This window comes from Chiroxiphia lanceolata, chromosome 5, assembly GCF_009829145.1.
Source record: "Chiroxiphia lanceolata isolate bChiLan1 chromosome 5, bChiLan1.pri, whole genome shotgun sequence".
Lineage (NCBI taxonomy): Eukaryota > Metazoa > Chordata > Aves > Passeriformes > Pipridae > Chiroxiphia > Chiroxiphia lanceolata.
In genome coordinates, this window is record NC_045641.1 from 50,470,508 (window position 1) to 50,498,308 (window position 27,801).

At 48.4% G+C, this 27,801-nt stretch overlaps 2 protein-coding genes across 10 annotated transcripts in view; both read right to left on the bottom strand.

Moving 5' to 3' along the window:
- TEF (TEF transcription factor, PAR bZIP family member) overlaps nucleotides 1-2,631 on the bottom strand; it is a 36,236-nt gene extending 33,605 nt beyond the window's left edge. For both annotated transcript variants that reach the window (XM_032689639.1, XM_032689640.1), the window contains exon 1: nucleotides 2,325-2,631. In XM_032689639.1, the coding sequence (XP_032545530.1) occupies nucleotides 2,325-2,427 (103 nt within the window). In that variant the 5' untranslated portion in view covers nucleotides 2,428-2,631. The remainder of the gene's footprint in view (nucleotides 1-2,324) is intronic.
- Nucleotides 2,632-10,995: 8,364 nt separating this feature from the next.
- ZC3H7B (zinc finger CCCH-type containing 7B) overlaps nucleotides 10,996-27,801 on the bottom strand; it is a 47,291-nt gene continuing 30,485 nt past the window's right edge. For all 8 annotated transcript variants that reach the window (XM_032687790.1, XM_032687788.1, XM_032687791.1 and 5 more), the window contains exons 17-23: nucleotides 26,862-26,947; nucleotides 21,291-21,424; nucleotides 19,954-20,059; nucleotides 18,765-18,873; nucleotides 16,963-17,096; nucleotides 16,023-16,186; nucleotides 10,996-15,276 (exon numbers count right to left, since the gene is read on the bottom strand). In XM_032687790.1, coding sequence (XP_032543681.1) covers nucleotides 15,084-15,276; nucleotides 16,023-16,186; nucleotides 16,963-17,096; nucleotides 18,765-18,873; nucleotides 19,954-20,059; nucleotides 21,291-21,424; nucleotides 26,862-26,947 — 926 coding nt within the window. In that variant the 3' untranslated portion in view covers nucleotides 10,996-15,083. The remainder of the gene's footprint in view (nucleotides 15,277-16,022; nucleotides 16,187-16,962; nucleotides 17,097-18,764; nucleotides 18,874-19,953; nucleotides 20,060-21,290; nucleotides 21,425-26,861; nucleotides 26,948-27,801) is intronic.

Sequence of the window (27,801 nt, forward strand, 5' to 3'; positions counted from 1 at the left end):
GCACTTCACTGTGCTAAGGTTTGCTCTGCATCACCGCTGAGCTGTGACTTTGCTTTGAGAGGGTTTAGCCTGTACAGTGTTAGCTGCTTGGCCTGAAGACAGGAGGGAGGGAGTATCTGGGGAGCATTCCTGTGGGTTCCCTCTCACATCACTCTGCTCCACCATTAGCTCTGCCCTGCCAGCTAGGAGAGAGACTGCCTTGAGAGCTTTTCCTCGCCTCTGGGGATTAGGGGCTCTAGCAATTGCCAGCAGAAAGTGGGCATTGCACCATGAGCTGTACCTTCTTGGTTAAGGTGGGATCTGCCTGGGATTTTTACATTTGCTTTCACTCTGCGGCTGAGAAGGAAGAGAAGAGGACAATGAAGTGTGAGGAGAGGAATGCAGCAGCCTTGGCTGTTAGTGCTGGGAGTCTTGTCAGGGCCAGATGATGCAGAACAGCCCAGTTCTGGTGCAGCAGGGAGGCAAGCAACAAGCAGCCCAGTGCTAGGCATAGGGTGGGGGGACCTGCCCCACCGGGAGGTTTGAATAGCAGAACACATTTCAGACAGAGGCCTGAGAGCCAGCAAATCCAGATGAGTGGTGTCTAAGTGTGGAGATACAGGAGAATCTGAACTGAGCTCTGTGGGAAGAGGGCCAGGATGGGAATGCTGGCCTGCAGAGGGAGGCAGCATAATAAGGACAATTCTGAGGATTACAGGAGGTGAAGCTGAGAGGCAGGGTGGTCCTGGGGTGGAGGAAGAATGCGGCCACAAAACAGCATCCTCAGCTGCCAAATAAGTCACACTGATTTAAGACTAAATTATTCTCCCTGCAAATCATTGATCTCCCTTCTACTCCCTACTCCAAACAGATAGGTCTTGCCAGCACTCCTCCCTTGGATTAATTCAACCCACTTGGCGGTGGAGAGCAGAGATCTCAAAAAAGCAGCCAAACTTAGCTTAGCCACAGCAAGGCTCTGCACCACATGAGCCTCCCTTGGCCCTTCTGCCTCCTCCCAGCCAGGTTTGCTTTCTGCCTGGTTATCAGTGAGCTTGGAAAAACATGCTCTGGTCCCCACAAACAGTGGGACTTCATACGGTGTGATATATAAATACACCTCTTATCAGGCAGACTCAGCAAAGGAGAGAGACTGCTCACAGGTGACAGCAGCAGAGGAATGTGACAAAGTGAGCCCCTTAGGGGGTATGGCAGCTCCCCTTGCCCTATTTCCCTTTCCCACAGGGAGTTGTATGTGTGCAACAGAGATTGCTGTATTACCACGGTGTAGGCAGCTGCTCTTCCTGCCGTGAACACTTTACTGTTGCAGCAGCTGCCTTTTCTCCCATTGACTCTGGAGCAAAAGCAGGGTCCCTCTCCACACTGTGTGTCTGGCTTTTCTGCTCCTGGGTCATGCTGCGCTTCAAGACTGCAGAGCTACCTGTGTGTTCTGGTAGCAACTACCTACAGAAGACTGAGCTCTGTGCATGTTTGTTTCTGTGAGTTCAACTCATTCATGCCTAGACATAAGCTTGTTGAGCCAAGGTGTTCCCACACACCTCCCCAGCGCTCAGCAGTGAACATGAAAACACAACAACCAAAAAGCAGCTTGCCAAGGGCATGTGGAATCCTATCCCAAACCAGAGAGTACTCAAGTTACGTGATGGGCTCTTGGAGCACGCCCAGCAATTGAGAAGCGGTCAGTCCAGCACAAGCAAAGTGTTCAGCACAGCAGAAGCCCAAACTAAATAATCTCCTGGTTCCTTTCCAGTTGTTTTCTGGGATGCTGCACAGAGAATGGGAAAGCCTAGGAGTACAGAAATGCTCTTGCAAAGAAAATGCAACATTTACTGTGTTCTCTACCTCAGCTTTCCACTGATAAACAATGGCAGCATCGAAGTTTGCATAGAGTCAGCCTGCTCCACACAGCCTGGCTCTCTGGACAGTCTATATCTGGGAAGAAGCAATGTCTGGAGGCTCAGTGGTTATTAACTACGGGACAACATGAATGGCAATCCTGCTATATGAGCATGAAGATTTGTGCCCAAGCCTTTTCTGTGCACAAATCTTTGAGGGTTTCCAAGAAATAGCTGAGCAGAGAGATTAAAAGGATCAGGAGCTCAGCACTCTTTACTGATTTTGTAATCAATCCATTGCAGCCTTTTTTTCCTCCTAGCTGCATAACATGCTCGGTGCCAGAACTCCCTGTCTGATTTGGACACTTTGGGAAACACACCCTTGAAGGGCTCGCAGCACACAAGATCTTCTGCCCCCTTCTTGCCTTGCAACTCAAAATGGGGAAGGAGAAATCAAAACAGAAATCCCAGCATATATTTCCTTAATCCTACCTGTCATCTTGTTGGTCCAGGGTAAAGAATACTCCAGTAGGGACTTCAGGACTTCCGGAAAGTCCAGGGCAGTGGGGCCCCCAGGGTTGTTGCAGCTTGACATGTCCTGTCCTGAGGCTGTGCCAGCAGGGCTAAGGGAGGGCCAGGTGCCTGGATGCCAATGCTACACTCCACTTGCCTGGGTGTTGCAAGAAGGGCTCAGAGGCACCCAGAGCAGGTTTGCCAAACTACTCCGGCTGTGAAAAAACAAGGAGGAAGGGAAGCAGCCTGGTGGAGATGCAGTTTGCCCGGCTGTCTTCACCTCCCCCTCTCCCACTCTGAAGTGGCCAATTGTGGAAATAGCTTGCAGCCTTGCAGGGCTGGGCCGGGCGGCTGGCCAGCGTGGTTTTACAGGGCCTCTCCCAGCCAATCCGGCAGCGAAGAACTGGGCCAGTTATCTAACTTTGCAAAGGCAGCACCCTTTTCCTTCGCAAGGTGTTATAACAAATATACACGTTGGAGGCAGGGGGAAAAGCAAGTGCACTCTGTCGGGGGTACACACGTCGGCTGCAAGCGCAACAGCAAAGGGATCCTCTGACGGGCTCTCAGGAGGCACTGAGGAGCTCCAAGCTGCGCAGGCTGCCACGGGGAGATACACATGCTGTCTGCGTCTGTGCAGATGCTAACTTTTTAGCTCTCTGAGATGCAAATAGTGACATTATTTTTATGTGATGCAACACTTAATGTGTGTCCCTCTTAAGTCAACATTTATAACAGCACAAGGCATCTTTTTTATTGTGTGCATCATCCCCAAAATGCAGGATTTTTCCTCTTAAGTGGCACAGAATTTTATCAAAAAGCCAACAGCCTCCTCTCAGAGCAGTGATGTACAGCAAGAGAGTTCACGAACCATGCAAATACCCTGATAACAGCTGGTTAAGTAAGATCTTGAGCACACAAAGCCCCTCCTCTCCTGTTAGGGAAGTTTTTAGCATGGAGGGAAGGACTGGAGACAGGAGGATAAAGGTCTGATCCTCTTTATCAGAATCTGGCCTGGGAAGTAGCATCTTAGACACACTGTGGTCTCCTCTTTTGCTGGGTGTGATTTTACAACAGAAGTGCTTTTATTTCTCAGTTTGCTCCTGTCCATTTTGCCAGGCTCAGCCTTACAGCACCAGTGTGAATCAATAGGAACCAGGTATTCCTACACTAGTCTGTGAGCCCCAGCTATTAGTGACAGCCTAGCAAAACCATGCATGGCTGTCAACATGGAAGTGGACTGAGTGAAGTCATTAGGACTTGCCTTGTGTCTGAAGTGAAGCACTTCACTGGCCCAGCATTTAGAGTGCTAAAAAGTGATGGGAGGGGATAGCATGGTGTTTGGTCCCATAAGGAAATGCGTTTTATTTAACTTAATAGAAACCAAAAAGAAAGAATTACCTAACAAGGTTCGGTGGTTGAAAATGTCAGTGAAGCTGAAACGGAAAGGAGAAGCCTTGTGATCTAGATCCTAATATAATCAGTCTCAGAAATCACACAATAGATGCTTTAGTAGACTTTGTAATTATGGAACTATCTCTTGTGATTTCCCTTGTGGTTTTCTCCCTCCATTTCCCAGAGAGAAGGTAAGAAAGCAGCCAGTCATAACCATTGGTGGTGAAGCCATTCAGGAAAAACAGTCCCATACTAACCCTAGGCTGTTTGGTGTTCATTCAACCAAGGCTGGAGCCAGCAGACAGACCCTGCAGATGGTCAGTGCATTCTGACTTCTGTAAGCAAGAGAAATGCTTGCATCTCTCCTTCCTGGAGCACAGCCTGCCAGTCAGGAGGTCCATGTCCTTTCCTGCAAACTTCCGGTCCATTCTGGCTGGTCAAAGCAAGTGGAGTGCAGTCATTCAATCCTGCCAAGCATCACTAATGTTTGGGACAGCTACTAGTTGTGCTTCTCATCGCAAGATGACAAGGGAAAATGACTAAGAACACGGTAGCTGTCCAATGCCAGGTGCAGCTGGACCTTCTGGTTTTGTCCCAGGCTCAGACTTGTTCTGAAAGCTGAACAAGCATCTGACCATGTGTCTGGAGGGACCAAAGGACTTCACAGCAGCTGCTGCAGCAATTGACTTGCATTTATGGCTTCAGAAAATGAAGAAGTTAATTCAGACAAAATTCATAGAATCATAGAATAGTTTGGGTTGGAATGGACCTTAAAAATCATCTAAATTGTCACTTAGCATTTTGAATTATTAGCCTGCAATGGACATCTCTAAGTTTTTGTCTGGAGATCTGAGACTGTATATTTCATCTCATGTTTGACATGTCCACAAAGTCTGCTACCAACACTGTGTGTCCTTCTTGATTCAGAATCCTTGAACGATGAGCTCCTGTCCACAAGAAGAGTTTAGGTAACATCATTAGCCAGACACATCAACACTATCCTGTCTCGAACCCCCAGGGATTCATAAACCATGCTATAGAGTAGAGCCGTAGCAGTGGGGAATGTCTGTCTGCCTCTGCGTCCCCACTACAGAGAGCAGAGCACTTGAGCTGCTTTAGCAAATAAAATTGAAGTGTTGGCTCTGGAAAGCTGCAGGCATGGCCACAGATTGCATCTCTTGTGCTGGCTGCACTGTTATCAGATCATATGGTTATTTATTGTTATTGTGGCTTGATGTTAGTGGAGGTGTTGGCAGCTCTGCTCTGTCACTCAGAAGCCCAGTCAGCCCAAAACAGCACATTTCCCCACAGACTCAACCAGCCATAGTCAACTTATACTGGCCCTAAGTGGGTAGCACACAGAAGGGGGCACCTAACATGATGGAAAAGGCCAAACGCCAGGAATATCAATTTAAATGGCAGAAGCCAGCGTCCTCTTCTTCAGTGTCTTTTCTGTAGGTCTCCTGGTGCACTACCCACACCGCCCAGCAGTGTGAGCCGCTAGGCACATTTCCCGGAGGAGTGTGTTCAGCAGTCCTGAGGGGAGGAGTGTGGGTCCTTCAACATTTGCCTTGGTCCATGCTCTCCTCCTTCTCACTCCAAAGAGTTATGCGTTTTTTAAGCAACAAATTCTTCTACCTTGCTTCCCCCTGATCCCTTTGCCTTTCTGTAGTGCTCAGATACTTCTGTTGACACCAGAGTATGTAAACACCTCTTTTAAAACCTCTGATTCTACTCCTGTCTCCAGTGGGATCTCTCTACAGAGGCTTTCTATCAGGTCCAAAGAGCACGGGGAACTACAGAGCACCACTTAGGTGTTATGAGTAGGTACAGCCTTTCTTGCAGTTTGAGACCCTGGAGAATCGTTTCAGACATTCAGACCTCTGATACAGCCCTGTTCATTACAAAGATCTGGCTGAGGGGGTTCTCTGTGCATCTCTCCACGTTGCCATCTTTCCCTCAGCCCCAGGAGTACTCCCTCAACTACTTCACTGGACCACTTCCACAGTGCTTCTGTAGCTGCCTTTCCACTGTTTCCCTTCCTGCCAGCAGCTTGCAGCCATCCTCAGAAGCAAAACAAGAGCCAGTGGCACACCCGGGTGCCTCCTCAGTCAGAAACTCCAGCAGATTGATGCTGTGGGTCTTGGCCTTGTTGGTGGCACCTTACTGCACATCAGTTTCTGAGGCCACCATTACCAAAGGGAACTTAGTTGTTTCTCACGCATATGTGAAAGCACAGCTGGTGGGGAACCCACCAGCAGCAGTGACATTTGACCAAAGAAAGGCATTATTGGTCATTATTACTAATTGCTGTTATCTCAGCTTCCTCCATAAGGTGAAAGCTTGGCTAGGTAATCTAGTGGAATGTGTCCTCTTAGAAAATAAAAATAATTTCTATCTGATTTTCTAAGGACACAAATCTTACACAACAGTATTATGTATCCATCCGTCCATCCGTCCATCCATCCATCCATTCATCCATCCGTCCGTCCATCAATCCATCCATCCACCCCTCCCTCCACAGAGCATTCTACCCACCTTGGCAAAGGGATTCTATTTGAAAAATAAGCCAGTTGAATTAATGCCTCCCCAGAGAGAAAACCTGCTGTTATGTGTTCTGTTTGATCTGGGGCACATACCTTGGCAGTGAAACCCCAAAGCACATGCTGCTCCTGGCAGGCAATAGTGAAGGGACAGGCAGAAGGTAGCAGTACTGGGGGGACTTTGTGGTGACAGACAAGGTGACAGACACTCCTTTACAGTGAATCTGGAAATAAGGACAAAACCATGTAGAAATTTGTAGAAGCTTTGCAAATTCTGCTGTTATTGAAGCAAGACTCTTTTCCTTTTTTTTTCTTCTTTTTTTTCAGTCACCCAAGACCACTTACCTTGACAGCACAGTCACTATTTGGAAATTTTCATATCTCTTCACATGAGACATCTTCTGTTGCACATCCCACAGTGTCTGTGTGGAGGCTCCAGGCCCACCCATGGGGTTTGATTCTTGCACCAAACCCAGCTTGGTAAGTGGTTTCCTCCTTCTTCTTTTACCCAAGCAAACCCTTTGCCAGAGGTCAGTCACTGCCTCTTTACAGACATCCACACATTTTTTTGTTCTTGAACTAGTTCCTAGAACAATTGCAGACTCCACTGACAGCTTCCAGATTTAGCTATTTATTTGCGTAGTCCGTCGGGCTTGATAGGGAATTTTTCTCATCGTGGCAGGAGCCTACAGGCTGAGTTTCACCCTGGCCATTCTGAAGAGATGCTTGCACTGCATCCCAGAAACTTGTCTTCTTCGGGGTCAGGATACTGCTGCTAGTGCCAACAGACATCTATGGAGCTGCATGGATACCCAGAATGGCAGCATCAGGGAAGGCTGTGGCCAGACCACAGAGGTGTCTGCATCCACAGCAGACTACTTTGAGAGAAAAAGAGGTGAGAGAAGGAGTGATGAAGCCTGCGTGGGACGGTGGACAGCTGAGGGTGAGAAAAGTGGAACTGGGGCTCTGCACTGGCTAAAGACCCTGCCTGGTGCCTGCAACACAGGCATGCAACCCTTTGGGTGCTTTTGATGGCATCAACGTGCAACACAGACACACAGGCTTGATGAGGCCTCGCTCTTAGCCCCCTTTCTACCTCTGAAAGGGCTGCCCCTTCCCCTGCAGGGTACTACATGCACACATGTGCCTATGTATGTGCACATGTGTGCCTGTCTGTCTCCCTATGTGGAGGAACAGCGTCAGGATCTCCCAAGCAAGCAGTGAACTTCAGTGGAAGGAACTGCCTCACTTCCTGCCCGAGGCGAAAGGATTTCTAAAATATAATTCCCCAAAATGTGTGCCAAAAAGTTAATGAGCTTTGCTTCCCCACCACCCCTGCCAAGACATCTCCACCTCCTTGGTGTGCTTACATGGCAGCTGGTCTCACCACATCTCTGCCTGTCTGCACGTGGCCTTCCCTTGTGAGGTGCCCTTTGCCAGAGAACTAGGTGCTAGGCAGAGAGAAAATGTGAGAAAGGGCCTTGGGTTCACCAGAAGTTGTGCTGCCCTGGGCAGGAAGGACACCTAGAGCTGCTTTTGCTGCATTTCCCTGGTCTGGAAACACTCTGGGAGCCTGGGCAGAGCCAGTTTCGGGAGCTCCCTGAACAAGCCTTGACAGGAGGCAGAGCCCAGGAGGTGCCAAGAGCAGCAATAAACCAAGGGGTTTAAAGCAGCACAGGTAAATCCAAGGACAGTGATATTAGGCCTCTGCCAGGGTCCGTGGGAGACTATTGGGTGAGACAGCAAGATACACATTCCTCTGTCTGCTTCCTTCTCAAAATGAAGAGCCTGGCTGTAAGGACCTGGACTGTCCCTCAGCCATCCCTTCCCCTCAGACCCCCCAGGAACAATGTGGTCCCCAGCAGGAGCAGGAAACCTGCAGTGTCATAGCCCAAGAGGTCAGAGCTTGATGGACAGATACAGGAGTCATCTGAGCCTGGGGAAGGCATGTGGACTCAAAGAAAACAACTAATCCTTCAAAAAGCTTGGGCAGTTTGGCTGCTGCTTATCCCCCAAAGGCAAGACATGAAAGGTCTCAAACAGGAGAAGATCCAAACTGCCTAGAGCTTCTTTTGAAAACACTGCTGCTGTATTGAATCCCCACCAGAGCTCCCAGGGGCAATGTCCAGCCATGTTGCAGTTATTCTCAACTCATTTGGCTGAGGAAAACTGAGGCCATCTTACTCCCATGGAAGCAGGACTTTCCCTCTCTGCCTCAGGGCTTTGCTGGGATACAGACAGGGGAGCAGTGCCTTGGTATTCAATTAGAGAAACTATGCAGCTCTTCCTCCATCTGACCATCTGCCTGGAGGGCCCCCGAACTACTGGAAGCCCACAGCTACGGCAAACATAGGAAATCCACTGAGAACAAAAGAAATACACCAAAGAGCACCTCTGGAGAGGAGTGTTTCTCCAGTTCCAAGCAAGCCAAATCTACTCTGGCATCTGGGTTTAGAGATTTCCATCCCAGCCCTGTTTAAATGTCATTTTTGGGAGAATTAATGTAGTTAGTTATGAATAACCCTATTTCCTGGTACTCTGCTATGTTTATGCCTCCTGAAAAAGTGCTGCTCTCTGGAAAAAGTAGGAGTTTTCTGGGGCACTGTCATCTGTAAGACAAACTGCAGAGAGGAGCATCCCTGAAAGGAGTAATCTTGGGAGCTGCCAGGGACAGGATTGTTGTGGTGGGAAAGGGATCATCTGGAGCTGTCATTTGGTCTGATCCCTGCTCTTGTCCTTGCTGCAGCTGGATCTAATGTTTTTAGAAAACACCACTCCTGTCCTGGGGGCACCAGGACCTGCTGCTCCAGCCTGGAGGGGAAACTGCAGAAAAAGAGGAGGTGACAATCCATCTGGGAAGGGAGAGAGGTTATTTAGAATGGATAAGCCCTGTCCTGTCTCCTTCCATCCTGGGGAGAAAGGGCAAGGCTGGATGAGACATGGCTCAGAGCTCCTGGCCAGAGCTTTCTAGGAAGCCACAAGAGCTAAGTGTCCACAGGACCTCTGCCCAGAGCCACCAATAGCACCCAACTAAGTCTGTTCAGCACCTTCTGCCCCACACCAAATATCTGTGTGCTACAGCCAGGCGTGCCTGCAGCCTTTCCTCCTCCACTTCCTCCCCTTGGTCACTTCTATCCAGCTGTCTTTTACTATTTAGCATGTTGTTTTCTGCCCCATGTTTTTCCCCCCAAGTGCCCTACATGGTCCTCCTCTGGGCCATCCACTCCAGCCAGTGACCAGCACACCTCCCCAGGTTACAGCTCCTGCGTGACAGGAACTCTCTGCTACTCTCTGTGCACAGAACACAACACAACACTGCCCTGTTCTTGGTTGCAATGGCAGCAGCAAACACAACGAAGAGGATGACAGCATTTGGATCACCTGCTGTCAATGCCTAGAAATGTTTCTCTATAGTGTGGGCAGGCAGACTCAGTCACAGGATTGCTTAGGAACCTCATCTGCAGCAAACTCCCTCTGCCAAGCTGCTGTGTGATGGCATTAATGATCTTGAGCACAAAGACCTCCTCCCACCTCTCAATGTTCCATCAGACCTGGAACCTTCCTGGCTGACTTGGGTCTCCTCCCCTTGTCTTTGCAACTGCTGAAGTTCCTAGGAGGATCTGAATACTGAAATCACCACTCCTTTCCCTGCCTCTCCCAAATACAAGTTTATTTCAGTGAAGAAACGCTGATTTACAGCTGAGGCTCAAACCTGCAAGGAAAACAGTCTTTTTTTTCTTCTCATGCTTTGTCTGCCTTGCAATTTGACAATTTTGGTTTCCATGGTACTGGAAAGGCTACCCTGAAGTCTTGCCAGCATGGCCTCAATAATCTCTGCAATGTAAAACTAATGTCTCTCATGTTGTACATAATCAATGCCCCTTGGAAGTGTACTGGTCTCCTCATTCCCCCTGCACTATAAGCTAGTGTTCAGGTGTCTCCTTTGACCAGAAGTCCCTATATTTGTATGGAGGCACATCAGGGAGATGTGTGACAAATCTCCTCTCCTCAGGCCTCACTGGATATGGCCTTCTGGTCACTCTACCAGTTTGTACAGCAGTAACAAGGTGTATCCATGGGACTCCCCTGTCTTCACTGCATCTCCACTTCTGGCTTCATGAAGAATCCAGTTTTATTAATAAATGTTTTCACACTGACCTCTTCCCCCAGGTACAGTGTTCCTCACACAGCATCCTCTCCAGGGGCAAAGTGCACAGATGCTTCCCATGGCCCAAGCTGTGTGCAACTCGGTGGGTAGGGCTAAGGGCATTTTCCCTGGCAGGGTGCACACTGGCAGGCAAAAGAACTGGCTGACTCAGTTGAACAGAGTGGCCTACACAGCAGAACAGCCTCTAGATGAAGGTGGTTACAAGACCTGATTACTGGAGGTTTCAAAACACAGGTTACCCAAACACCTGAAACTATGTGTTAATGCAGAGCACAGATTCTTGGCACTGGGGGGAAAGAAAAAACCCTTAAATACACCTAAAGTTCACAAGAACTGTGTGCCTGATGAAGAACTGCATAATCTGTTAATACACACATAGGCAATTTTCCACTCAGCAAGAAGAACAGATTATACCTAAAGATGGGAGAAAGCCAAAGCGATCCAATGCTTAATGTGCTCCCTTTGCTTCCCTCCTCACAGCAGGGAAACCCGAAACCAAGATAAAAACCCTTTGCAGGCTATTTGAAAAACACAAACACACACTGGATCAGGAGACGGTTTAAAGTGCACACTTTTATTTTCTATTACAAAGGCTATAAGAAGCAAGTTTGGTTTTTTTCTTTATTTAAGAACAAAAACGTTGTTAAAACATCTACATTATTATCCTGATACTAGACCTTATGAAAGATACTAAGTTCTTTTTTAATAGTAAAGCGTGGTATTCTTAAATTATATTAATACAAAGACATATTAAAGGACTCGAAATCATTACTACCCAGCTCAGAACTGCAGCATCCCCTTGCTGTCTTTTCCTTTCACTTGCTAAAATCCATCCATTTTTGACATACAGTTTCATACAAGCTAAGTAGGGTATTTTCCGTTGTTTGGTTGTTTGTTTTCTTTTATTTCCCCCTGTAAAGGTCAGGTTAACTCGAATGCCAGTGTCACTTAAATTCCTGCCCCTACCAAAGAATTTGGGAAAAGAGTTTCACTAAGTCCTTCAGCATTTAACAAGTTTCTGCTCTGTGTGAATGTCTGTGGTTATTTTACAGGATATGAAATTTTCTTCTAATGTTACAAAATTAGAACATCACTTCTTTTGTTAATAACCCTTAAATTTGGTTCAGTGCTGCAGAATTTTCTTCTCTCACATGAATGAAGAAGAGAGAGTTATCAGAGTCTTGTGAACACACCACTAATGCAGCCCTACAATTTGTGGTTTATCTGTTGTAGAGCTGTGAGCACTGAGCAGTTTTGCTGAGAGCACATGTGTGCTGAAGAAAACCCTCTTGGCTTGATAAAGCGAGCCTAAGAAGTCAAGTGTGAACCTTCCTGTCTTTCACAATGTCCCTTTAAATAATATAAGCAAAGCCTTACCATTAAAACTTTACTCACTAGCTAGCAGTATAATACTCTCTCACTGAGATAGGACTGCAAGGACATCCTAAGGGGTTTCAAAAATGCGAACAGGGAAACCTGTCCCATCTCAAAATTTATACCTATCTATATATAAAACCCTCCCCTCTTTTGTTATTTCCCTTTCCCTATGCCAAATAAAAGTCTTCATATTTAAACTGGAGATGCTGCGTTTCCTGGCCCGAGTCCTTTTCCTTTACCCTCATTTTAAAAGATTCCTTTGATACCACACACATATAATATTATATATAGAGATATATTTAATACCTGTGTATATATGCTTCATGGGAGGGGTCACATATATACACACTAAAACAAGTCTGGTGACAAAGTACTGCAACACCACAGACCAGGTTATCATATCAGGGAAAACAAAAAGAGACACTCAACACAACCCCCATGACTGTGGGCCTACCTCACCTCACCTCACCTCACCTCACCTCACTTCACCTCACCTCACACATGCTCTCCCTCTCCCCACCTCGGCCCCAGCCCGAACCTCCAAAACCTTGCTGAGCAGCTTGTCTCTTGTTGCAGAGATGGGGAGAGGGGACAGTGACACATCCCATAACTTAAACAAGTCCTCATATGGAAATCACGGCTCAGCGAACACTAGAGTCACACTAGAGATGAAGGTTTGTTTTAAAAATAAAAAACACATTCCAATGTTCCCCAATCCAGATTTCCTTCCTTGGCATCTCTGCCCAAGAAGAGCAGAACAAGATAACCCAGGAGCTGATGCCTGCCTTCTCCTGTCTCTGTCTGTAAAGCTGACCACTTGAGCACAAGGATGACCAGGAGAAGGTACCACAAAGGACAGAGAAGAAAATATAGCACCTGACCACTCAAAAACTGCCGTCTGATATTGCTCATACCAAACATGACTACCATCCACATTTTAAGGGAGAGGAAAATAGCTCTGTGGGGAAGTGGTTGAGTTGTCCCAGGAAGTGGCTGAGTCACCATCCCTGGAGGTATTTGGAAAGACATGTAGATGTGACAGTTAGAGACGTGGTTTCGTCTAGGGACTTGGCAGTGCAGGGTTAATGACCGGACTTGATGATCTTTGAGTTCTTTTCCAACCTAAGCGATTCAAAGTGCAGAGGCACATTCAGTTTCCTTAGAGCACATTGTCTCTCTGGAAAGACTCCAGACTAGCATGCAGAGCACTCTGTTCCATAACTGGACAGTAACCACCCCAGTGGAGCCAAAGTACCTCCCCGAAGGCTGGTTTAGAAAGGTGACAGCTGCCCCCACAGCATCTGCTGCATTTTCACATCTCCCAATTTCCATGTCTCATCTCTCCTGAAGCTGTGAACCCCAATGATATGGGAGCAGGGAGGAAAGAGGGAGACTCGGCATTGCCAAAGCACTAAGCAGTTCAGGGCCACATTGTATTTACCATGGACAGAGCACTGCCAGCCCCAAGGAATCCAAGATTGCTGTCCAGGGATACTCTGTGTGAAAAAGACATCCCTGGCGCAGGCTGGGAGGGAGATGTGTTTGTGTTTGAGTGGATGGTGCCATCCCTGCATACAAAACTGCAAAGCACAGCTGGACTGCAGAAGAGAGGAGAGGGAAGCTCAGGACAGGAGACATGTTAACTGCTTACAGGAAGAGACCACCAGAACGGACAAGGCTGGCATTCAGAGCAGTACTGCCTCTTCCTGCTGCCACTATAAAAGCCAAAAATCCTGGTCCAGAGCTCACCATCACTGTTCCCCCATCACGACATACATCAGGCAGGGCAGGAGCAGGCGCATGGCTGGGTCCCACTGTGTCACTCACTCTCAAACACTGTCTCTGCCCTGGGTCACATCCTGGCTGCACTGTGCATCTGCAAGCTCCCTGCCCTGGCTCTGAGGAGGAGAGAGCTGGACCTCTGGTGCTGGTAAGTGGTTCCAGTTGGATTATCATTGGCTAAATATCGCCCATGCTCCATCACTGCTTGATGGTGTCCTTTGAAATAGGTTCCCACCCAGGTCTTCTGGCAGTGCAGGGAAAAACACAGCTCTAAGTAACCAGAAGCGCACATCATTTAAAGAGCAAAAAGGGAACACTATTACCTCCCTTCCTTCTCTTCAGGACACAAGGCAACACAGAAACACAGGCTCCTTTTGGTTACAGCCTTCCTCCTGACTGATACTGCTGCATGGACTACAGTGACATAGGGTGTGTCGCAGACTCCACTACACCTTCTAGATGGGTTCAATCTTATTTGCAGTAGTCCCATCAGCCAAAAAACAAAACCAAAATTATTTACCCTGAATACTTGCCACACAGTGAGAAAGACATCTAATGAAGAGTCACCAATTTCCTTTCTGGATACAGTCAGCTGGAACAGTCTGAAGTCACCTACAACACAGTTCCCGCTGCTGCAAGCAGTTTCATTACTTTGCTGCTTTTACCTGCACTGCTACACCACAGGCTGTTATCTTCCTCAACACCAGTTTATGCCACAGGGCAATATAGACAGCAGGAGCTTAAGCCTAGATGTTTTAAAGCCAGATCTAGTGGTTTTCCTTCTTTGCACCTCAATTCCTAATTCTTCTGGTACTGAACTCCCAGGAGAGCAGGAAGGCTGCAGCAGGATGAGTGGGGTTTGCTCTGCAGCACTGAAAAAAGGAGCACATGAAATTCATGGTCATCTTTTCACCAGATATCATAAAATCATAGAATCATAGAATGGCCTGGGTTGGAAGGGACCTTAAAGACCACTTAGATCCAATCCCCCTGTCCAAGGACACCTTCCACTAGACCATGTTGCTCAGAGCTCTATCCAACCTCGCCTTGAACACTTCAGGGGATGGGGCATCCACAACTTCTCTGGTCCTTTCTCTCAGCTCTGTCCTCCAGACCTGCGCAGTTGTACTCTGAAGGACAGAGCAGTGACACAAGGAGAAATGCTCTGTTTTGCAGCCCAGTACAAACTGAATTAATTCCTTTGGACAGTGAAAACAAAAAGATGGAGTGGAGGGAGAATTTGGGGGAAAGAAAGGAGAAAAGATGGATCACAAACTTGGTGAGCATGGCGTTCGCTGGCCAAGGAGAATCAAATTCACAAATTCATTCATCACTAATAAATCATCATCTCATAATCTTAAAACAAAAGAAAAGAAAAAGTTCTCTTTGCAAGACACTGATCTCGCTCTCCCTGCTACTGCCACTCGGAAATACCACTCCGTATTTCTGCAGCTGACAGGCTCCCCCCTGCCCTTACTATACACCATCCCGCAGTAGGAAGTTGTATTTCCCAAAGTCGTCATCCCTGGGGCAGAGCAGCATGTCCTTGCGGGCTTTGGCCAGTTTCTGTTTCAGCACTTCCCTCCGGTCCAGCCACTCCGTCAGTTCATCCTGGCCATGGGCATAGCGACACTCCTCTCCCTCAGGACAGGCCTTGTTCTTCTGGAACCTGCCAGCACAAGAAGCACGGTCAAGAGGGCACCCCCAGGATGGGGTTATGAGCTCCCTGTCTGGGATACTTGATCAGGACCCACTGAAACATGCTGTGAATTCTCCTTTTTAAGGGCGAGACAATTCTTACAAACCCATGCAGGTGGGAAAAGCAACAGAGACTGGGAACAGAAACAGAGCAATGAAAAGAGCAGTGGCTATGAGGGGATTTAGTTAAGAGCACAAAACAACGTGAACTGGAACTGGACTGGCAGGGATGAGGAGAAACCAGTGCACAAGAAAGGAAATGCCAGGTAACCACCACAAAAGACAGAGCTTTCTCTAACCAAAATGGCATCTAACCTTCTCAGGGTACCTCAAGGTGATGATTCAGAGGGTATGAGCATTTAATAAGGCACCTGGGATTACCCCACGTGCTAGGCCAAATTGGACTGTTCAGCAGCCAGAGAGCTGAGAGCATCCTGGCTATGGAGGGCACAGGTGCAGACATGAAACTTGCTCTCCTTTTCTAAAGACACATGCTCAGGAGTGTATTTTTATCCCTCAGTATTGTGGCTGAGCACCTCTGGGATCCAAGAGCAGCCTTGCTGTAACCCAAATCCATCATCTCATCCCACTCCTCCTCTATGCAGAAGTCTCTGTGAGAGGGAACTCCGTGAGAGGATGAGGAGGGATGACAAAGGTGCTGGGCCTGTTACCCTGTTCCTGCAGCAGCAGCACAGGAGGGAGGTGAGACAGTGGTACCTTTCGCAGAGCCGGAATTCGCCCATGGGGAAGCGGTAGGTCCAGCAGCTGGAGTCACTGTCTGAGGTGAAGACCTTTTCCTTGTGCTTTTCCGACTGGATGTGCTGCTGCCATTGCTTCTTGCTGTTGCTGTTCTTCCCGCAGAGCCAGCAGTGGTAGCCCATCTAACCGGTGCAGACAGGGCAAAGGGCCAGTCAGTGTGTTGACACACATCTATCTGCCTTCCCTGTGCTGGCACTGCCTCTCCCCCCTCTCCTTCCAGAGCATCCTGGAAACTCCACTCAGCCTATGACTTCCCTTCCCACACTTCTCTGTCATGTCATCTTCAGGGAACTGTGCTGTCACTAAAGGGAAACTAAGGAGATGCTCTGTTGGCATCTACCTATGGCCCAAACAGGCTCAGCAGACAGGGCAGCTCAGTTCACGGACATGGTCCCCCTGCCCCTGCTGATGGCCCCAGTGGGGTCTCACTGCAAGGTCCCCAGGTGCACAGGCAACGCAGGACTCTTCAGGAGCACAAAGCCTTACACCAGCAAGGAGTCTAAGGAGGCACATCTGCCTTTAGTTTTCCAAGGCTGCTGTGCTCCCGACCCAGCTCTTCTCCAAGCTTCTTCCTTTTCCAACAGGCCTGCAATGGTTTTGCCAGCTTGCCCAGGAGCAGGCAGGAAGCCTGGAGAGAGGCTGAGCCCACACAAAAGGGAACCTAAGGTAGACTCCTACTGACTTGAGGATTAACAGAAAAGCCATTGCGGAGCCTTGCTGACCCCAGGTCAATCTCTTCTTGCCTCAGCTGTGCTGCCCTTGTGCTGCTCCAAGCCGTCCATTTAACCTACATTAGAAGAGAAATGCAGCCCCCACTAGCTCACACCTGGAGCACAGGAGAGCGGTAGGCTGTCAGCACTGAGGAGGAAGAATACAGAACAAGAGATCAGCTGATTACCATGATGTCAGCATAGTCGGTGGGCATCTGGATCTGCTTCTCCCCTTCTCGCGAGGTGAGTGGTGTTCCCTCTCCAGGCTTCCCAGGATTGTGTTTCTTTAGCCACATGTCATAGGTCTGCTGCATATCTAGTACTGCACAAAGGTGGCCCATGAAGTCACTCAGACAACCTCCCACACCATGCACAAACTATGAGAAAAGGACGAACACTGGGGCAGCCCTTCCCTCCCCTCGCCCGCGCAGCAGCAACAGACTGAAGGTCTGCGCTTGGGAGGCCCCATGTCACCTCCTCAGATGAGACCCCTGGGGAGAGGAACCAAATTCACATGACACCACCTGGTATGGGGGGTGTCTTCTATCAGTTGAAAGGCAACTGTGACAGCAGCTACACAAAATTGTCAGGAAGGTGGGAAAGTGCCTCAAGTTTTCCATAGAATTCACCCCACAAGACGATTCTCCATCAGGCCTGGTTCTGCTTGACATCAGAAGACATCTCACTCCAGCCAGGAAGCTAAGGCTGGGGCTGGTTTCAGATCCGTCCCTTTCCTCTAAGCCTAAGCTTCATCCTCAGCGCTAGAGAGGGAGGAGAGCCCTTAAGCAAGCTGGCCACAGGAAGCATTGAGGAGGGGAGAAAGACCTAATGATAGCTTGCTCCAAGTTCATAACCTGCCCAGAGAACTACAGTAATTGTCTCTTGTGGCTTTTGGTTTAAAACCCACTCAGCAAACTAGTGGGAAAGGAAATTTGAGGTGGAAGCTTTAACTACGCATCTGCCTTTCCAAGATCAGCTCCTGAGAGAGCCTATGGAAACACAAATGTATGGAAACACAAATGTTTGCAGACACCAATATGATGTTCTAAGTGCAATGCATTAGTTATTTACTCCTTGATAAAGGGGTAATTGAGGAACTTGAGGCAATAGGAACTTATGAATAATGAATGCAAATTCCCCCAAAGTGAAACAACACTGTCTGTAGAAGATTCACCTTTGTGCTTAAGCAAACACAAAGAGAGAGAAAGACCCTCCATGGAATTATAAAGACCAAACAAACTCAGGGTAGGCTTGAAATCCTTTAGGCTTTTCTGCATCTCCCAGAGTGGCAGGTGAACACCTGGACAACTGGTCCTTTTTCCCCAGCTTGCTGTTAGTCTGAATAAACAATGATTGCTGCCATAGCTGGCCATCCAGGACATGGGCAACCCCCCAGCTATCCCCCAGAAGGTAAGCTGGGAACCTGCATAATTAAATAGAGACAAATTCCTCCAAAAAAGTCACCACCCAACGATGTTCTCATTCAGGATGTCAGCTCCACCCCTTTGAGTACAATGCCATGAGTGCCACAGCCCAGGAGCAAGGGATATGAAGAGAAACAGGCAAGAAAGCCAAGGCAGACGGAAGACAGACAAGAGAGATACAGGAGCAGCTACAGGCCAGGACTGGTGCTTTGGCAGAGCTCCATACAGAGCCAGGCCTGGGACTTTACAGGCAACTGGAGGGACAGCACAGGGTGGATTCAAAAGTGCTGCAGAAAGAGAGGGCAGCAATGGAGCAAAGCAAGACATGGGACCAATGTGCACAAGTCTCAGAGCAAGGGACTCAAGATATACATGCACATTTACAAAAAGAGCAGGTCTAAATTACTGTAGATAAGACCTGTCCCTTAATCCCACCTAAGCTCATGGGAGCAGCCCTGTCCAGCTCCGTCTCTGTTGTCAAGGGTATGTCCTAAAAAACCCTGCATCCACTCCCAAATGCCCTCTTCCCTCTCCCTAGACTCTCTAGCCCACATTTCCCCACTCACTTTTATTTTCTTTCATGAAGGTCCACATGTCTCTCTCCTCAGGGCTGTGGGCAAAGGAGCAGTTGCCCACATACTGGCATTTCCTGCCATTCTGTGCATGGATACACAACTGTTAAAAGACAGAGAAAAATTTAGCATCAGCACAAATACTCCTTGGTAGAGGGGAAAGTGGGTTCAATAATCAGCTGGGGCATTAAATTGCACACAGGAAAGGTTGCAGACATGACACTTCATACATCATTAACTCATGTTTCTTTTCCTCAATTTTCAGATGACATAAACATGCAGGCAGCTCGGTTCAGCACTTGTTCCATTTCCACAGGTGACCAGGTGCAGGTACAGGTCAAGAGAGCAGGGAGCAACCTGGGTTGACCCCATAGTGTCTCCTGCTGGTCAAGCTGCTGGTCCCCAAAGGTGACTCATTCTCCAACCATCTCCAAGTGGGTGAAGAGTGGCCTTACAGGTTGCTTAGACCACATTAGTGTGCACACAACTTTACCTCACAGCTACCAACAGCATCAGTGCCAGAGAAAAGGAGAAGTTTCCAAGCATCATATTGACTGATCATCCCTTCTCCCCCAGTCCTGGCACCACAGGAGGACATATCATAGGGTAGGGGGAAGGAGCTTCTCCTTTCAGAAAAAATGAAAGAAGAGGAAGAGAGACGCTATCTATCACCACATTTGGGGCTGGGGTTGGAGGCTGGGGTTGGAGGCTGGATATCTGTAACTTTCCTCACAGCACGTGGCTTTTTTAGCTTTTTTTAGAGTTTTCTTTCAAAACCCATTGTGAGCAACTTTCACAATCTACAGCAGCCCAGCCACAGCAAAGGCAGGGACTGGCTTCTCCTAAGTGTCTCTCCTCTCACCCACATTGAGAAACCCTGACCTAAGGGGACACTTAAATTTCATTCCCAAACCCTGTGCTAGCCAGAGATGCACTAACAGTTCTTGTTATGCATTAACAGCAACTTCAAAAACTCGCATATGTGCATGGAGTGGTTTAAATGGGTGTTGCTCCTTCTTCTGCTCCACCTTTTTGCTGGATGTGTTTTGTTGCCATCAGTCTGTCCTTACCTCCCATCTCAGCCATCACGTGCCTGCCTCCCTGCCAGGCCTGCAAGGGACCAGCCCTCAAAGCTGTACCATGGTGGAAGGGAAGGGGAAGGGGCATCTGGCATGGGGCTTACATCATATTGCTGTGGGAAGTTGCGGGTGGGAGGCAGTGGTCGGACTGACACCCACTTCTTCTTTGCTTTGGACATCACCAGCAGGACACGGCGTTCCTTTGTCCAGCTGAAGAAGAGAGAATAAATCAAGAGAGGCATAAGGAAGAGCAGAACAAGGGTTCTTTACCTCAGAGACCCTTAAATATTGAGAGTGGACCAGATCCTGCTGTCCAGCTTGTCTCTGCACTATCTGGTTGCTCCTAGACATGCACATCTGTGATGGAGAAGCTACAAGAAGGGTGTTTAAGGAGGACTTCTCCCTGTACGTATTACCTATTTCCTAGGGTATTTCTTCTCATAAAGCCACAAAAATCTCCCCCAAATCTCACGTGACATCACCATGGATTACTAACCCTTTGACACAGCCAATTCTTGTGCAATCAGTTTCATGAAAAACACTCGGGAATATTTTCTGCTTGAAAGGTGCAATAGAAATGCAAGTTGTTACAAGCACTGTCTTATGAACAGGTGCCAGGAAGTATTAATTCTCCTGCAGCTCCAGCAAGTGATTACCAGGAGATACCCTGGGCAAAAGCCCCAGCTCTATTCAGCAGCTGCACAAAGAGGTGTTATTTTTCCCATTCCAGGAAGCAATCCTCACCTCCTCATTTCCTCTAGAAACTGCTGCTTCTGTCTCTTCTTCAACAAAAGTCTTACATTTGCAATAGTATGCTGGACTGTGTCTCTGTGGCTTGTGTTATGGGAAGAGAAGTCCTACAAACCCTTCCATCCCAACCTGCCAGACTGCCTGGGTGAGACGGGCCCCGGTTTTCATGACCCAACAGTTACTTCCCAGACAATATTCCTCTTGTAGAGGGCTTATAAGAAAGATGGGAATAAATTTTTTAGTAGGGCCTGTAGTGATAAGACAAGGGGTAATGGCTTGAAACTGAAAGATGGTCGATTCAGACAAGATATAAAGAAGGAACTTTTTATGATGAGGGCGTTGAAACATGGCACAACCCAGAGACGTGGTGGATGCCCCATCCCTGTAAACTTTCAAGGTCAGGCTGGACAAGGCTCTGAGCAACCTGATCTAGTTGAAGATGCCCCTGTTCATTGCAAGAGGACTGGACTAGATGACCTTTAAAGGTTCCTCTCAATCCGAACTGTTCTGTGATTCAATAATTCTATCACACCAAACATTCTTATGGGTTCCAGGGAGCTGAGAGGTGCAAACAGACGTGACATGCATCACAGAAGAGCAATCAAAGCAATGAAAAAGCCAAGGAAACTAATTCAAAATCAAGCAGAATGCTTGAAGAGGGGTGAGGGAAAGAGAAAGTTGCATTGCTCACCAGTGGCGGGCTTTGGCACTACAGTACTTGAGGTCTTTATCTGGCTCCACCAGTTGCCCATTCCTCCAGCACTGGCCACACACAAATTTCATCTGGAGGTCAAAGGTGCTTGATGTGGGAGTCCGGGGAGAAGCCTGGGGAAAAGAACCACAGTCTCAGGCACACAGAGCCAAAATGCACTCCGCAAACCTGCCACAGTCATGCTGGCAGCTCCCCGCACGCCGATGTGCCAGCGACAGGCCAGATTAAATCAGAGACAGCCTAGCTCTTCTTTGCCAGTGTTAGCTGGCGGCCCATTGAGATTCCAGACAGGAGCAAAACCACTGCTTGCTTCAGCATGATTTCCTGGGCTTTCACATCTGGCTGAAAACACAGACAGTCTGACAGCTTCCAGCACTGACCAGGCCTGGCTGTGAAACCCCTGCAGCCTATCTCCGCGTAGAGACAAGCTCTGTGAGACCTGCCCCAGCACTTATCCCCACTTCCCTGCAGGGAGGGCAATCCATGTCCTGCTCACTGCTTGTGGAGAGAGCTTAGTCACACGGCTGAGAGAGCCCCCTCAGGAGGAAGTCAGACCATGCCACAGTGCAGGATCCACCACTCCTGCTTTTGGACCAAGAGGCTCATATCTACCATTTGACACCATGAAGTCAGAGCTGGGTCCTCTTGTTGATATCCTTCCAAGCCATTTCTGGGCAGGTTTCCATCTCTCATGGTTTTTCTGCACTGGGTTTCACAAGCAGTTAATCACAGTCTCTGGACAGAGGTACAGTGCATGTATTTCACACCTGCTCAGCCACTGCACTTATTGACCCCATCATGAGAAGGCTAGTTTGGGATTACGACTAACAGATTGTGAAGAAAAAAAACAAACCAGGAGCCAGTCCCATATCACCGCTGCCTCATGTTTTCTGAGCAAACCTCTGGAAAGCTGTTTGCATTCTGTATCACCCCTGGAAGACATGAGGCTGATGTCTCCTGTTCATTTCCAAACCAAAGAGCAAACCCGACTGCATGCCAGTGGCCCCGGGCCTGGGGGTATGTGAGAGTACAAAAGAACACCCTGGTCATCGAGCCGGCCATGAAGCACAAAGGTCATGCACCAGTAAAACAGTTCTCTGACTGCAAACTGCATCAGCAGCCCATCCCACCTGCCATGCCTCGACTTCTAACCCTGAGCATCTCACAATGAGCAGACATTGCAAGTCATGTCCCTGAAGAGCAGGTTTCTGCCAGCAAATAATTAGCAATAGCATGGACCCTGTATGCATCCTTTGACAAAGGGAAAACAGAAAGCACAGGCAACGCAGAATCAAAGCATCTCCGAGGAAACGCCACATCAGCTATCGACTACCACTCTGCATCCTCCAGACCTAGTCTTCTGCAGAAGCAGAGCTGACATATAAAAAGTCTTCTGTCACTGTGAAAAGCGGATCCAAGAGGCCATCAGTGCTCTGATGTTCCAGCAAAAGGACCCTACCAGGGAATCAGCATCTCTCTTGAAAAGCAGCAGTGATTCTCTACTCCTCTGTAAGACAGCCTTTTTGGTGGCTCCCAGCACATGACTCATTCACCTATGCTGGTGATCTGTCAGCTTCCACCTGTGCTGGTGACCACCAAGAACACATCAAAGTGGCTGGTTGTGGGATAAGTAGAGTTGAGACCTGGGCTATCATGGAAGGCAATAAGGTGCCTCCCTCTGAGATGTGCAGCCTTCAAACAGTAGTTTTAATCTCCTTTTGGTCTCCAAAGGAAATGACACTACAGCTCACTACTGACCCATCAAACCTATATGCCTAAGGTAACAAAATGGCACTGCTGGCATATTCCTTTTTATCAGTCCCGTGCTTTCCTCCTGGTGACAGATCTCTCAGCACAGTCAGAAAGCTTTGCTCAAACCTTCTGACCCAGCAAAAATAAAAACTGAGTAGCTCCAGAAGGGAAAATAGATCAGAGATAAAAAGAATGTCTCTCAGGTAGTTCGGTAATCTGGGCCACTTTTCCCACAAATTCTTAACCAAAAGAAGCCCCATGCATTTCTTCATCTGAGTCATGCAAACTGCTGATCAATCCAGTGGGCATGTATGCTCCCAGGATATTAGGAGCCAAGCGAAAAATCAAAGCTGCTGCTGTTAATTCTACATGACTGTATTTGTAAAGGCAAGACACATACCTGGCAGGCTGCTGATAACCAACAGTGTGGAAATTGTATCACATGAGGCTTTAGCAGACAAAGCCAGGCAAAAGTGCCATGGGCTATGGCACCACCCCTTGCTATGAAGCCAATATAGTGTTAGCTATACACCATGACAACCAAATAAATAAAAGTCTTTGGCACGCTCTCCACTTCAGGCTCTGCAGAAAGCAACAGCCCCAGCATGGCCACTCATGTCTCCCAGCTTCAGGAACCCATCTCAGTCTGGAGGAGCCACATGCCTCAGGGGACTATATGAGGAGCCCATGTTACTCAGCCACACAACTGAGCGAGCTGTACTTGGGGGCATGTACCCCTTATTAGAGATTTTTCTTTCCTCTCCATGCTTAAATTAATAATTCTGAGGTCAGCTTTCATGGGGTTCTGCAGCTGGCTAGGGCAGTAAAAACAAATTAGCCCTTGAAAACCAGAAAAAGTCACGGCTACAACCCCTCAATTCACAGGAATGCTACGGGAGACACCCAGCTACCCACGACAGTCCCTCCTGCTGATTGCCTCTTCAATCTGCAGCCACTGGGTTACTCCTACAGCAGCTTCTATGGGACCAAATTTGTGGAGTCAGGTGCAAGATTCCTGGTAGGTGCTTAGCAAGCAGTGTATTTTCATCTTTCACTTCTTGCTAAGCCTCCTGACCTGCTCACAGCTACTGGGCTCCTGCCTGCTGCCTGCCTGTTTTCTCCACAACTGGACAGCCCCAGCTGCTAACTGAGTCCAACTGGCAGCCGTGACAAAACTGCAGCAAAATCCCCCAGAGCGACCTTGCTTCCGCTGACCAGAGGGCACCAGGGTGACAGTGGATCACACAGGATGGTGGGAAGGAGGAGTCTGTTTTTACAGCACTCCTGGGAAGTTGTCTTTGCCAGGCAGCCAACTTTGAAAGCTGGAAGGATGCTGAGAAAACTCTGAGTCACGTTAGCCTGCTTGGACAGGAGAAAACAATGACAAAAGTAAACATCTCTCAACAGATAGTTAGCCCTGCCCGCAGGGTCTTCGGCAGCAAGCCAGGGTCTCATCCCAAAGCACAGCTCTGTGGTTGAGGACGTGCTCATGCCAAAGCCATGGTTTGCTATTTGCAAACACATGCATCTGACCGACTTGACTCTGTCTCCCTGACCAGTGCCAGTGCCAGGCTGCCAGTCCCCACAGACAGCTGGTGCTGCCGCTGGTAGGCATTTTCTAACCATATCAACACGGCTGCTGTTTTGCCTCCACACCCTAGAAGGGTGGAGGGTGCAGGGTGCAGTGCCTGTGACAGGCATTTGTGGGGTACAATCAGACTTTGCCACTGGCCATCAGCCCTAACACTGCTCACAGGGCCAAGAAAGTGTAGCTCTCTGCCCATCCCCTGATGTAGCAGGCTCTGGCATTTTGTTTCCTGATCCTCTGTCTTGTGCAAGCCCCAGCAGCCAGAAATGGAACCCTCACTCAGTATCCAGAAGCACCCATGTGCTTCAGAGGACGTGCTCTGACCATACCTGCTGTTCAGCTTGTTCTTCCAACAGCAGCACCTCCAGACAGAGGTGAATTTGAAGCTGCAAGGCTTACAGGAAAAAAAGCTGTCTGTGTACTTTTTTTATCCCCTCATTATGCACAGAGAATGGCCAGAGAGAGCTTTCCGGAAAATGCAGGTAGATCCACAGCAGGCAGGAGAGAATCAGTCTCTAGACTGCACTCTTGGGGCAGGCATTGCTGATACAAATCCAGCTGCTGTCACAACCTGCTGCAAATTCACACTTAGTTTCCTTCCTTGTGGGGATGCAGGCCCCTCCCTCTGTCCCCATACCACACAGAAAGAAATCACAGCCAGCTCTGTCTGCAGGAACCATTCAGATCATCCAGGCTCACTTCTCATATAATATAGGATGTAGAAACTTGTCTTTCTCAGCTTCCTGAGAAGCTGGAACATATCTCTTAAGCAAGTCAGACAGACTTGGGAACTAGAGATCTTGGTTATTCTGGACTGCTGCTTCCCATTACACTCTCCCACCATTTCAGACCACAACAGCTGCACAGGTTTGTTGCTGAGCATCCCCTCAAAGATGACTCCATCTCATGCAGCATAACCAGCACATACATGGACACAGAGCCCACTGCAAGCATCAGTGCAGTCACCTGCATCTTTCCTGTTCGGCTAAGCCATGCCCATCAGACCTGCTTTTCCCCAGCATCAGTGCCCTATAGCCTTTAGAACACTTCTGTTGGCCCACAACCTAGACAAAAACCAGCTCCTACACACCACATGAGTGACTCAGATCCCTCTCCTATAAAACACCTCTTCCTCAGGATGCTTACAGACTGCATTCAGTGCTGGTCTCTGCAGAAGGACTCCTGGGTGACAGGTTCCAGATGAAGGTGAAACACCCTTGTTTTGACAATAAGGCATAGACCAAGGGGTGGTGAGCTCAGGCCTTCACAAAGGGAAAGAAGGCAGTCAAATGGGAACAAAGAGGATTCACAGCACTTTCCCTGCTATTCTGCAGGGGAAAGAATTGCTCCTATGCCTGAGCGCTTGCTAGGAGGCATGAAGTTTCTCATCTTGTCAGACATATTTTATGAAAGTAATTAAAGAATAAAAACCTCCTTGTTTTAATGGCACAAACTGCTTTAGTTCAACAGGGAACTGTTGGGGCTGGGAATTGTTCTCACTGGGTGGGCTCTGGTCCTACACTACAGAGCTCGCCTTTGGGGAAAAAAAAGGGTAAGGCAGCACTGCCCATAACCAACAGGTCGTAAGAAAGTAAACAAAAAAGTGCCCTTTGCTTATAACAAACCTCTCCAGGGAAAGTTCTTGGCAGTGCTGGAGGGTGCAGCCAGAGGCACCCTCTCCCACACTGAGAGATTGGTGGCACAAAGGCAAAGCTCACAGCCTCCTCCTGGTAAAGCACCATTAAGATCTCTGCCCAGCCTCAACAGCATCTCAACAGACTGGAAGTTCCACCTACTCCTGTATTTATATCAGTCCTGTGGGTTGAGTCATTTCTTAGAGTCCTTCAAACTGCTCTATCGTCCCTTGGCCACTAAAGGGCAGCAGGACACCTTTGGGCCCCACTCTGTGTGGCCACAGTCCTAAAATCTCCCAATTTCACTAGCAAGGTGTCACAGGAAGCACCATTCTCTGTGTGTTGCCCTCCATGTCCTGGAGGATTCACCCCACCATGGAACAAAGCAGATAACAACGCTGCAAAACAAGGCACAAAGCTCAACACCAGCACAGCAACTGGGAAAGCTCTCAGCTGTCTTCCTCCTCAGTGGCAAGCCTGGGACCTATCAGGCACAGTAGTGAGAGGGAAAGAGAGAAAGGGCTGGAACTGCTGGGAGCAAAACCAGGCTGCAAGCCCCAGACACACCTTACTTACCATGCTGTTGGCTGGTTTGCTGGCATGTGCCTCCATCTGCTGCCAGTACTTTTTAGATTCCTGCACGATATCTTCATGGGTCATTCCTGGGAACACAAAGGACACAGAACTGAATTACCTTGCTTTGACCAACACAAGAGAGGGGTTACAGGACTTCTTACATTTGGGTTTAGTAATCCCTGAGTGGCTGACAGCTTCTGACAGTCTCCCTGTAGTGTCAGGACATGAGTTGTGAGGGGATCCATCACGGAAAATGTTTAATCCCAGGCTAAGGAAGATCCTCTCTCTACACAAGCCAAACAAAAGGAGAAGAGTTGGGTCTCTTGGGCTCATTTCTGCTCAGGCTGTCTGCAAAGGACCCAGCTGCTGCCTCTGGGACAATAATTTTTCACTAGGGGTCAAGAGCTTGACAAAGGCTGTCCCTGAACGCCATATCAACAGATTCTATAGAGGCTCCTGAAGACAATGCTTTGTTACTGTTGATCTACTGTATAACGGAGTTTTTGCCACTAGGTTGGAAGATCACAGATATCCCAGTGAGGCATCTAGCACCTACAAGACCCCGGAAGTCTCACTTATTCCAGGCTGGGATTAATTAGCCTGTTACACCTTCAAGTTGATGGGGCTGCCCATCAATTAATGGGCAAAGCAGAAAGCTGAAATTCAACATATACGAACATCAAGCACAACCAAGGCAGTTAAGGAAAGACCAACAGTGCAAAACCAACCAAGGAACAGCTGCTAGTATGTAACCAGCAAGGAAAGAGCTGCAAGGTTTCAGGTATCAGAAATGCAACATCAGACAACAAAAAGGGTTAGTCAGACCTTATGTAAGGAATTAACTCCTGACCAGCTCAAGTGGTGAGGGAACAGCCTCTGTTAGCACCAACCAGCCAGATGGGCCCTATGACTCTCAGAGCACTAAACAGCAAGAAAAAAC